Below are 13342 nucleotides of genomic sequence, written 5' to 3'. Positions count from 1 at the left end.
AAGCTGCTTTATTCAACAAAATCCTTAAAACACAGAGATTATATTTTTGGAGATACCAACACACTGCCATGAATTCTATAGTATGTGCAACTCTAAAGCATATTTTCATGGAAGATTAAATGCTTATATACAGTATCTGAAATTATTATTGATTACATTTTGCAGTTTTATTCCCACATTGAGGGCTTGGTGATTTACTGTTTCAGTGGGTTTTCAAAGCATCGTCTAGCAGGATTTATAGAAGCTATGGCAGTATTGCTAACTCTAATGATTTTATCACAAGTCCTGCTGTATTTGATGTTGTATTTTAATACCTGTCTCCTGGAGTACAGCAAATATGTGAGAATTCCTCTTTTAGTTTTTAAAAATAATTTTCTCTCTTTCTTCCTAGTTACTAAAAAGTAACATTTAACTCATTTCTACCTGTGTTTGCCCACAAACAAATAAAAGAAGTAGTTCAGCATTTGAATGGGAATCTCACTGTTCTTTTCAGCTTAACACATCTCTCTTTATTTTTCCAATTTTGATACTTGGGTTTGGTAATACTCCTCAAGGAGAAGCAAGCAGTATTGTACACTTAGAGAGAACATAACTTTATCAAAGGGGTCATAGTCATTATTTTGGACTTGACAGTTAAGGTATGTCCATCAGGAGTTAGCGGACGTTAGCTTATGTTAGAGCAAACCCATGAGGTTTATCACTGTGTTCCTGCAGTGAAGACACATTTCATGCATATGTAATATTTCCCGTATTACTCATTTTTTCTCTCACCTCCACTGTACTGGTCCGGAGCAGGATTTGGGGAGCCACTGCCCCTCCTTGCTGTGGCCACTGCTGGAGGGTTTCTGAGTGCCAGCCAGCTCAGGAGTAATACTGTTTGTCCTCACTTAGTCCAAGTGTTTCCTCCCTGCATCTTCACAAGCAGTAACCTGTCAAGCTTAGGATACCCATATTTAGCATGTGTGGCGGGTGTCTGAGCTCCCGTCATGGTCCGTGGAGGTTTAGTCCATGCAGACAACAGAGCCAAGCAGGTGATTCAGCTCAGATACCTGGAGTCTGATCAGCTCCAGCCTCCACTGAGTGTATTGACTATAGTGGGAATTACTCGCTTAGCATGCAGGTAGGTGTTTAAATATAGCACTGAAGTTTAGGTGTCTTGTTCCCAAATCGAATCCCATACCTCTCACCAGAAGCTGAATTATTTTGCTCATTATTACTAAGGGAATGCCCTCTATGCAGAGTTCCAATGGCTGCCTTGAGAGGCTGAAGGCACAGGGTGGTCTTCACGAAGTCCTATTTAGCTTTCCTAGCTGGTCACATTTCTATTTAATCCTACATACCACCATTTGATGTTTTACCATATATGATCTTACCTCACCTCACACAACAATTTCTGTTACTAAAGCAATTTTCTTCCTTTAGGTTCCAGTTTTCAGTAAAGTTTCAACTTTCATTAAAAACTTATTTCCTTTTCCTTTCGTCTGATTCATGTTAGAAACCATCTCTTTTAAAAAGTGCAGCAATATACCGTGCTAAATTCTTTTTTTATTTATGTAATAGTCTTGTGTACTACTAATGAAAAATTATTATAAAATTAAAAGTTTGAAACAAAGGTTTTTGTGGAGTTTGGTCCAATCCTTGTTCATCATTTTCACTGTTTTGTTTTTAACAGGAGTCCTGTGCTTGTGTTCCAGTGTGTGCATCGCCATGTCATTTGCCTGGACTGTTTCCATTTGTACTGTGTGACTATGCTGAATGACCGTCAGTTCTTCCATGACCCGGAGCTTGGCTATTCCCTCCCTTGCGTAGGTATGTTTTAGCTGATTTTATTTTTTTATTTTTTTTTTAATTTATGTGATTTTGATTTCAGGGCAAGATTTTTTTTTATCACCTATTATTTTTGAGTATATCTGTGGAATTATATTGTTTTCAGAGGAGTTGCTTAATTTCATGAAGAAAATATTTGAATATTGAAGTGGTTCTTGCTGAGCATGTGAACTGGAGAATTAACTGGATTCCAAAGGGCATTTCTTTTAAAAGCAAATGCATACTTTCTTCACATTAGTATTTTATAATCATGAAGTGCTAGCAGATGATAGCATTACACTCTGGTTAAAAAACCCGCCTTGACCTCCACATTTCCACTTTCAAATTAAGTAAATTGTTAACTTTCTTGACCTGTCTGCAAGTACTAATAAAAAAAGGACTGCAATAGGAATTTCAAATAACCTTCCTGTTGATGAAGTTATTGCTACTAATTGTCACCTCATTGAATGAAATGTAGATCACCCTGAGAAGGTGGTAGATTATCTGTTTTACCTGAGTAGGAAATAAAGTTTGACTTAACTAAACAAAGGCGTACACTGAATCTGGAAGACATGGTTTGAGAATTGATTCAATTACACTGGTACATGGACTGCAAAATCCTCAAAAATTTTGCTGTGAAGAAATATATTAGAATTTATTTTTCCCGTTGCTAAATTTGCATATGTTTGTCACAAGTGCTGTATAGCCATATCAGAATGATTTTCCAACATATTAGAAGATTCATAGAAGATGGGTTTGCCTGGTTACCTGAATGGCTGACAAATAAGTTTCAAATCACTAGATGGGAGAAAAATGGACAAAATTTCTTAGGAGAGTGGCATTTACTTAATGTGAGGACATGCCTTGAGGATATTGAAAGTACAGTTGTAAGAACCATTTAAAATTATTTATTTTTAATTGCTTTGAGAGCAAACTAGCAATGATCATCAGTTCACATGTCATTAGAATTGTTGTTTATGTGCTGTCTTCCCAGTCTCATTTTACTTCCCCCCCAACAGTTTGCTCTGCTGCTGCATTTATGCACTGATGTCATACCGCACAAAACACTTTTTAATGTTGTATAAGAAAACTTGTCATGAGGAACCTAACAAGAACTTTATATGCAGTGCTCTCTCCTTGACCTTGACATTACTGTAGTACTGTGTAGTCAGTCTGTACTCTCAGCCTCCCTCCTTGCTTCTCCGAAAGTTAATCCATTTTCTGCTCCCACACAAATTAATCAGCTACTTGAGATGAATCCATCCTTTTCTCCCCTCGGTTATCAGTTCTCTTCCCTGTTCTCCCATTAGCTCCTTAGGTTAATCAGTTATCCCAGTGGTGCAGCAGGCAGCTCACCTTGCTCCTCTCTTGTGGCCTCCTTGCAGCCATGGCTAGTGTCACAGAGCTGCCTCCAGTTCAGGCTGTTGTGTTAAACTCATGGCCCTTCCACCTCTTCTGTCTGTAAACCCATTGCTAGTCATGCTGCACAAAACTTATTAGGATTTTTCCATATATATTGCAACTCTAGTTGTTCAGTTCAGAAGTTTTATGTGTCCTTTTTTTTTTCAGAGAGGAGATTAAGAAGTTTGCAGAAGTTTTCACCCCTGGCTGGCAGCAGCAAGCCAGTTTTTTTCTCTTTTCTATGTGTCAAAGTTGAACACTATGGGAATTGAGCAGTAGAAGCAGAGTAGGGATGGGATGAGGAAAAAATGCAAGGAGACAGGAGCTGAAATGCTCAAGGATGTGATTTCAGTCTTTGAGAGATGAGGAAGACATAGGCTTGGCCTAAGAAAGGGATGCTGTAAAGGATGCACAAAGGATGACTGTACTACTGTTCAAGTGAGATAGGTTCAGCTGTGGGAATGGAAAAGCAGCTATTGCTGCCAGTCTAGCCTCAACTGTGTTATACGTTAAGTGTTAAAATAGCTAAATATGGAAATGCTAAAATATTGCTAATCTTTCAGAACCCTCCAAATCAGAAAGTTATTTTCAAAATGCTGTACATTAAAGTAGTAGTAATAGTAGTGGTAGTAATAACAATACAATTGTCACACATTTTCTCTCTGTTCTCCAGTTAGTAAGAATGTTTCTTGGAAAAATTTCTGCGGAGGTGCTGCCCTGTGCCAGTGGAGCACATCGTTTAGGCGTGCCGCAGTGCAGTGCAGTGCTGTGCAGTACAACAATTCGGGAGCTAGAGCGGAATCATGATGCTGAAGGGAAGGAAGTATAGTTGTGTCAGTATAGCATGTAGGACAGGCTCTTTGATGCTTCTGGTAGGCTGATGATGACTAACCAGGCAAATACTACTTCAGAACCTGTGCTAGTATCTCTGCACAGTGGTGTGTGGTGCTGTCAAGGCATACCTGCTTGCTCAGCGCCAACCTGGTTATCTCTAGAAAGTATTGACATTATACTGTGCTGGGATGCTTTGTGTTGGAGAGGTTCTCCATCACAATCTCCGAGTATTCAGCGGTTTTAAATAATATTCCATCTAAATGTAAAATTGATTACTACCTCCATCAGTTCTCTGTGTTATGTATCAGTTCTGTATCAATAAAAGCATTTGTAAGCATCATCTTTCAGACTGCCTTGCAGGTTAAAGAATCTAATCAGTGCTGTTGTAACTTCACTGGTTCATTTCTGCAGCTACCTGAATCTGACTTTTTGGTATGTGAGAAATTTGGTTGTTTCTAGAATTAGATTATATTTGAGTTAGGAACTGATGACTATTTTTTGTCCCTTGAGAAAGTCATGAGGCTGAGTTGCATCACACCTGTGAAGAAGAGGAGAGCCCGAGTTGCCAAACCCTTCTCTCTTACTGTTCAGCTGCAAAGGATTTTAGCCTCCTTCATAGCTCTGGATCCAGCCTCTTTCATCAGCGCTGAATTCAATCAAGAAACTTCCAGAGCAGTATCGTGTGATTTTCTTTTCCACTTATCATGGCACTCCTACTGAGTAGTATAAGATTGCATTTTTGCAATCTACGGTTTGCAATCTTCATTTTTGCAACTGCAATTTGGAGTTTGTATTTACACGTGAGGATGATAAAGCACTGTTTGATACAACTTTCTCTAATTACCTCAGTGAAGCCTAAAATGAATTGCCCTTGACAGGAATGAATACCATGGGACATGCCAAGAAAAGACTTTCCTTTCCTACTGTGGCAGTGTTGGTTTAATACATGTTATCTCTAACAGTGCATGACTCAAAGCAAAAAATATTAGATCTGAGCTTTATTGAAAAGTTACATGTTGATTTGAACCTGCTTCTAAAAGGAATACAAAGCAAAGTTGTATTTACAGTAATGAGATGTATGTTATGGTAGGTGACCAGGTTGCACAGACAGATCAAAACAGTCTGTATTTATACATGTATTTTTAAACTTCACAGACTGAAGTAGTATTTATAGTGTCTTGAACAGAAAATACTAATGTTCTGAGTTCAGACTTTGTAAACATTATTTAACTTTTCCATTTTCAAGTAAGAATGGATTTACTTAAAAACTAGCCCATTTCTTCAAGGCATATGTGTACACATTGCCCTAGAACTGTACAGGAGGGTTTGGTTTTGTAATTAAGCCTATTTAAATTGTTTGCACTTCCAATTAGTTCTGTTCATTCTAGTGTTTTTCAAAAATAGAGATAACATAATGAACATAGCCTGCAGTTTCCATTAACATTTGACTCACTGTTCCTGATTTTTATCAAGGGAATGCACCAACATAGCAAGTTTTTTTATATCTTTTATTGGATCAATCTAGAGGTGAAAACACCGCACACACAACAGAATAAAAATCAACAGCAGCTGCTACAGCAAAGGGTCACTGTGACAGACGAGATCAGTGTTATCACATGCGTATGATAACTTGAGCTGGGAAGGATCTAGGGGTTTCAGAGAAACAGTGCTTCTCAAGTAGGTTTAATTTCTTGCTTCCTGGCACAGATATACCAGAAGATGCTTTTTGTCATTGCATTCCGGTATTTTGTGTGGTTATATCCTTCTTTTCTTTGATTTCTGTTACGTGGCCTAAATAAGCAGGAGATAATATATGTTCAGAAGGCGACTATCATCTCAGCTGATGAGCTATGATATATCACCTTGATAATGCCATAGCTTCACTTTGTTCCAACACAAAATGTGTCATTGCTGTGATTTTTTGGAAGAACAACATTAATTCCTTAGTCCTTAGCTGCTAATCTAGTGCCAGGCAGCACTACTCCAGCTGAGAACAGCCAGCATTGAGGACCAGAGCTCTGAGCACGGTAACTGGTGCATTGATAGGATTAGCTGTTCAGAGTAGTGTGGCAGCAGCCCCGTGATTCAAACCCACTGTATCAGCTCAGAGCAAGGACTTATAGATAGGAGCTGGCTGGATGTCATTGGTCATTAAAATAAAAAAGTAAACGTTAAAGATTATACTCTCTCTACCCTTGTTAAATGGCAACAAAAATCTATCCCATCTCTCTGTATGGTGTCTTGTATTAATGAGGCTTCATGCATAGAAAATTCCATGAGTGGTGACCTCCAAGTATCTTTGAAATAATTAATAAGGTGCTTAGAGGGACAGATTTGCATATGCATGAAAGATCATTTATGGTTATTTAGTTACTGTGCAGGGCAAAGAATTTCATAGCATTACCTCAAAGCAGAAATTGTATACAAATATACAATGTATTACCCCATTTAAACACATACTGTTCCTATGAACACCATTTCATTTTTAAAATAGCTTTACAGCATTATGGGTCTTGGTCCCCAGGGTAAAATAAACTTCCACAGATCTTCGGTAGAAGAAAAGTTGGTGAGGCCAAGGAAAGGCAAGGTTTTACACTGCTGTAGGCACTTTGCAAAAAAGCCTTTGCATCAGTTTATTTCTTATGAGTAATCATATGCATGATGTATTTTAAAGGAATCCAGATAAAAGATGCAGTTCTCCTGATGATTGTAAGACACTATTTTATCTAGAAGTAATCTGATTTTACCACACAGATACATAAATAAATAAGTGAAATTACCACCAGTTTGTGTATGGAACTGCTAATAAAAAGGACTAAAGCTTTCAAGTATAATAAATTGCCTTAAGAGAGATGTTCCATTGAAAGAAAGCTTCTGGGGAGTGATTAAGGAGGCATGTGTATTGAGTTTAATTTTTTTATCCCCACTACATGCTATTTGTGTAATAACAGTAAGTTCTTATTCCTATGGAGGTTTTCAATGCAGTGGTGAATCTCTGAATCATCTTTCAAAATCATAGTACCCAAAAAGAAAAGGGGATAATAGATAGGTAGCCTAAGCAAAGTTTGCCAGTCAAAGGGAGGAGGAAAACTATGTTTGACTTGATCACTCCAAATAGTGTGTTTGAATCTTTTCTGTTATAGACAAAATCTCTGTGAAGTTTAGGAAGGCATGTGTGTGTGCAGGGGGTTTTAAAGTGAAGGTCAGTGATCTATGAACGGAGCCTTCTCAAGAATGTAATGAGAAAGCAGGCCTAGTTTAGTGGGGCCTAAAATGGAAGAGTGCACCAGTCGGTACAAGAAATAAGATTTACCTGGTGTGAAGCCTCAATACATCAACAGTTTCTGAAATCTGTGTTCACCAATAACCGAGCTTAAAAATATTTGAAGTAACTTAGGAAATCAGAAAATGTAGGAAATAGCAGTGTATTGTTAGAGGAATAAAATAAAAGGGATTGAAAGCGCACGCATTTGCAGCTTTAGGAAGTTCTTCAAAGTTCTCCTTAAGTTTAATATTTAGGGGGCGTTAAATTCTTGACAGCTATAAACTTTTTGCAATTTCTTGTTGGTATGAAATATCTGACTATACAGAAGCAGATGTAGGATGCTGGAGAAATGCTTTTTACTTTTTATGTATTGTACATCTTAGGAGAGTTTTTTTTCCACTCTGAGGAATTAATAAACAAGCAATTACAGTTTTCAGAGCGTTTGTGGTGACAGTTCTAGTTGTATTTTTCTTTTTCCAGCATTGCCCATGACAGGGAAAATGCAGATATGCGACCATGTTGTCTATTCTTGTTCCTAAAGGGATATATGAACTTCTTTTGGAAGGACATTTGGCAACTAACTTTTTTTTTTTTCCTCTTTCCTGGAGTCTTTCTATCATTAGTTTCCCATGGCTGAACCCTGCTATCTAGTCTAAAGAGGGGTTGCAGGCCCACTGAGCTGCTTCATGCCCACTGAGCTGCTTCTTTCCATTGTCCCGAATGGGAAGCTGGTTACTCCTTCTGCAGTGGGAATGCAGGTACTGCAGTGGTGAAGGGTGTTATAGAGGAGGAAACCCTTTTCTTCCTATCAGTCCCCAAAAATTCTTCATAAAAAGCAGATTATACAAGCTACTATACACATGCGTTGGTTTGATGAGCAGTGAACCTTAGATCATTTCCCTATATAAGAATAATTCAGATGTGCAGCTTACTCATTAATTCTGACTATCTTTCCTGTGTGGTAGGGGCAGAATAAGTATTTATTAGGGATTATTCCCCTTCATATTCATACTATTACAGCTATTTTATTCACATTATGGTAGTTTGAACATACTCCATTGAATTAGTTGTATATATTTCTTAGTAAGAGGCAATGTCTGACCCTTTGGGCTTACTGTTTGAGTAGGTAAAACATAGGATGAGAAGCAGAGGCAACAAATCATGTAGAGGTTGCACAAGAGATCACTGACTGAGTTTGTGTTGGAACCCAGGTGCAGTCAATCAGTCTCATTACAGTGCTTTTCCCATGAGCATATTGCTTCTTTTTCATCACTAAAGTGTTTTAAAATTAGATTCCTCTAATTTCCCTTCTTTTAACTTTCTACAAACTCATGGTCAATATGCTGAGTAATGATTTTTTTTTCTATAAGACTATATGAACACTGAACAAGTGGTATAGCTCTGTGCAGCACCCTGGAGGAGAGAGCCTTGTTGACAAAAGATCATCCACTTCCCCTATTATTTTTTAAAATTTTTGGAACCTTATCAGAGAATACAGCTTGACTGCTTTCTACCCCGATCTAGCAGAGCAGGTGAAGCTAACCTGACCTCATTCAAGTAATTACAAGTTTATTCCAACCAGACTTTGACAGAGAAGGGAACCAAAAGCAGATTTTTACTCTCAAGAGTTAATTGAATTTGCAGCAGTTTCCTGAAGAACTTCTTATGGTCTTTTGCATTCTCCTCTCACTGTTGGCATAAAATAAACATAAACAAACAGTGTATCAAGTGTTTTTTTGTGTTCCTTTACTAGCACAAGTGCATGAGGCTAGCTCAAAGGACATGGTTAGAAGTCACAACAGCTCCTTCATTTCCATTTTCAATGTTGACTGAAGTTCAAGCAGCGACATCTGAGGTTTGTTCCCTCAAGTCTTTGCTATGTTTCCATAGCAGCAGATTGCCAACTCCATATCTAAACAGCCTCAAAACCTATAGAACGAGCAAAGCTTGATCCCATGGTATATTTGAGGCAGGCATTGGGTACTTCTCTAGGATCAACTACAGTGAAATCATACCGTGTGATCCTTACAAATATCTGCCGTAATTAAATTCAGCATAGGATATCTTGCCATAGGTGGTTTTCTCCCTTGTGTCTTACTAGTTCTTCTGTTGCAATATATTTAATATGTAAATTGCATGGAGATGACAGTGCACATAGGCTCGTTCTGCTTAGTAATAATGAAGGACAGGAGATAATGAAAAAATCTTGCTTAGAAATTAATTGGCTTTAAGAGCAACTCAGAATGAACTTTCAAAGCCGACTTCGTGTCATATAAACTAAGATATCCAGTATCAAAGTAAAATAGACGTACTGCACCAATGGCAAAAGTGTGTGTGTCGGGGGGGGGTGTATCCATCTTTCATCATTTCTATGTCTAGCTGAAGTAGAGGTAAATTTTTGTCTCAGCTGGCGTCAGTGAGAGCTGTGACTTTGTCTTTGGAAATGAAAGGTATTTGTTCTGAGTGAAAGTGCTTCTGCCCATATTGGTTTATCTTATAATAATCACTTGATGTGTGTATATGGTTGACAAGTCACTTTTAAGCTGCCATCTGATTGAGAAAAATCATCACCTACATGAACAATAAAATCAAGTAATAGAGTCTTGTTAGTTGTCAACTTTACACTCAACTGCTTGAATAGGTTTTTAATTCAAGCCATTTTCTAATTTGTCTTATATAAGTGCTGTTGTAGCAAGTACAGTGATTTTTGTCTGTAGCTCCTTGAAGTCTATCTTCTCCAGAAAAATGTATTTTTTAAGAAAGAAGGATCAGCTTCTGAAGGAGAAACTTTTGTGTTCATTTATGGCTCCAATTTCACTTCAAACCAGGGCTAGATTCAGTTGTTCCTGGATGGTGCTTAGAAGTCCTGAATGGCCTTGTTTGGTGCTCCCATTCTAGTCCACGGCCAGTTAATGTTAATGAGGAAGACCCTGGGTGAAAGATGGGGTAATGGAGATAAACGGAAGGAAGGAGTAATATACAGGGAATAGAGAGAAGAGGGTTCATGAAGGGAAGGAACTGAGAGAGAGGCAAAAGAGGCAGTGCATTAAGGAGAGGTGTTGGTGACTATTCAAGGAATGAAAGAAAAAAGATCTAAAGAGGGAGGGGTGGGTAAAATGAGAAAACAATGCCTCCAGCTTCCCTCACGTTTTGGCAAGGCTGGGAATTTATTCTTTAATGACAGTGGTTTAGTGGTTTATATGTGGACTGTTCTTCCACAGACTGGAGACACCTGAGTGTTTGTCCTAAAAATGTCCAACGGACTGTAGAAGATGCTAATTTTTACAGCTGGAATGTGCTTGAAGTGTTTTATTAGACTTTCAGAGCAGCGTGAGGGGAAGCTGACCTTTCATGCCTGGATAATTAGAGGTTTCCTAATGGATCAGTTTTTACCTGAGCAGAGGGTCTCTTTCAGTATAGCACTGTCTCTGAGGTGGGCTGTGCAAGCAGCAGCCTTTATAAGAAATCATTACTGTCTGCTACCTTATATACTCCATACATAACCTGCTGGGACCAACTGTGGCACATTCAGCATGTGTTTAGTCTCTGAAGCCTGGTGATTAATATTCCCCGAGTCACTTTCTGAGCCTTGGTCTCCCACATGGCAGCATGTAGAGCTGCTGCCACATCACAGAACCAGCTAAGGACATTCCCCTTCAACAAGGAGTTGGCTTTAATTAAATTTCTGTGTCTGGAAAGTGAAAATCTAATTTTCTTTTTGACATTTTCTATATTACTACTTAGACAAAATTATGAAAATAATTAATCCCTGTGAAGCAGACATCAGCATTATAAGGGGTACAAAAAATATTGCATATAAATAATACTACTAATCACCAATCTGTTATAATTTATTGATGCAAGTTCTTATTAAAACTCTTAAATCAGATTTGTTCTCGATATAGCATATGTGTCAAGTGATTGCACAATGTAGGTGCAAGTGAGGGTTATAAAAAGTAACGTGGTTCAAACTGCATCTCAATAAATTATGTCTCCCAAGAAATGCATTTCAGGGAAAGAAAGAAATGGGGGAAAAGGAGATAAGGTGTATGATTTAGAAAAGACATTTTCATTCTAATTGGTGATAGATAAAAGGTCTGTATGCAATACTTAGTGTTGTCATTCTAGTCTATGGCGAATCCATGTTCACATTACAAAAGCCATCATGTCACCTACTGTCAGTTGGTAGCCTTCTTTCCTTCCCTAAGAATGCAGAAAAAGATCTTGTAAGCGTGGAAATCAAACCACCTCTGTAGGTGAAGCACTTTGTGGAAGTCAGAAGTGAGGAGGGAACAACATGGTGTCATTTGCACTGATGAAATGCCACTGAGATGCAATCTGCAGTGCTTTTATCAAGGTCCTTTCATACTAACTAAAAAATAAAGGTTTATGAAATCTGAACATCTGCATGTCGCACCGTGTCAGTCTTCACATTGACTGAAGTATCGCACTTCAGTATTTTTCCTCAGAATTTGATGCCATAGGCCAATTTCAAGAATTGGTCCTTGGATATTGCAGTTGTAACCTACCTACTTGAGATTTGTCAGAGTTTTTTTGCTGGATGGTTTGGAACTGCCATTGCACAGAGAGGGTAGATGGAGTAATGGTACCGAACACAGGCAGTTGGGAGAAGACCATGGAAAGAGGTACTGGTCCAAGTTAGTTTGGATTTCAGGGTCACAGCTTATTACAATAAGGAGACGCTAAACTATCAAGTTATTACTTATACAGATTTGCCACCATATGATAACAGAGTAGTCTTATTTGGAAATAAGTCTAGATTCTTTGAGACAAAAAAACATATGTGTTTAAGCAGATAGTGAGTTTTAACAAGGTCTTGTAAAGGAATTATTCAGAGGCTTACAGTTAGTGTTTTTTACTTTGATGCCTGATAAATTTGGGCTAGTCTAGAAATGTTTATGTTTCATTTTCCAATTTAAAAAACAATGTAGCCTCATTATTTCCATGAAAGTAACAGGAAAATACTATCTGCCAGAACAATTTAATAACCCTATGTTTACTGCAATATTTTATGTTTTGACCTTTAAATATCGGTAAGGACACTAACATTGCAATTTGCAGAGTTTAGGTGAATAGCATGGCTGGACAGAATCAGGGACACCTTCTAAAAAGGAACTTTCCTAGTAAACGATTCAGTCTGATTCATAGCCAAGGTAGGGGATAAAAGGCAGAAGACATACAGTTAGTTGAGAATGGCAGTGGAACTTACATTTTGCTTACACATTGTTTAAATGGCTTGAAAATGAGGGTGAAGGAGGTTCTCTTATAAGACTTTCCCATTACTGAAATACTCATGAAAGTGAAACTTGCCAGACCCTTGCTAGTCATGTCCTTCACTAACAATTTAAGGTTGAACAGTATTCACACATTCCCTGTCAATATCTTTGCATACTTTGCTTACGGCAAATGCTCATGGATAAATTTCAAAAGTAAATAATAAGTTGCAATATAGCAACATTCTTAAGGTTACACAATAAGTGGAATGTTATGCGTTACATGCCTTGAACAGGCCTAGACTGAAGCACCAAGATGCATGCTGTAAGCTATTTCTTTGTAACAGAGGTCAAAATGTTATGGGAACAATTACATTTGAAACTGAAAGCATCTTGCAGCGTCCTGGCATGCTTGCAGAGTCACCCACTATCTGCCTGTCAGTACCTGTTTTCTTCTCTTCTCTATTCCCCTTTGCCCTAGATGTCTCTTTTTAAACCTCATAAAAAAGGAGGCACCTGCTATAAAAGCAATGACCTGGCAAAGTGTGCAGTTGTCGCCATTCTGTGCACACCTCAGCTACTCCACCTTCAGCTCTGTGGCTCAATCTGCACGAGACACCAATGCTTCAAGAATGCTTTTACTGTTAGACTTTTACTGAAATGGCCCAAATATCTAGGGCAGAATTTTATTGTATTAACATCAAATTAGAATTTTGAAGAAATTCTCCCCCCATTTAAGATACTTGGTTGTGACTATGAATTCATTTCATATATGTGTAAAACACAAATAGGCTAGTTGAAG

At 38.1% G+C, this 13342-nt stretch overlaps 1 protein-coding gene across 2 annotated transcripts in view; it reads left to right on the top strand.

Moving 5' to 3' along the window:
• The window catches only part of PRKN (parkin RBR E3 ubiquitin protein ligase), a 788033-nt gene that overhangs the window by 501265 nt on the left and 273426 nt on the right, over nt 1-13342 (top strand). For both annotated transcript variants that reach the window (XM_075036090.1, XM_075036089.1), the window contains one exon: nt 1673-1809. In XM_075036090.1, the coding sequence (XP_074892191.1) occupies nt 1673-1809 (137 nt within the window). The remainder of the gene's footprint in view (nt 1-1672; nt 1810-13342) is intronic.

Source organism: Buteo buteo, chromosome 9 (assembly GCF_964188355.1).
Source record: "Buteo buteo chromosome 9, bButBut1.hap1.1, whole genome shotgun sequence".
Taxonomy (NCBI): domain Eukaryota; kingdom Metazoa; phylum Chordata; class Aves; order Accipitriformes; family Accipitridae; genus Buteo; species Buteo buteo.
Note: the sequence above shows the minus strand (reverse complement) of the source record. Positions and strands in the feature narration are given on the sequence as shown.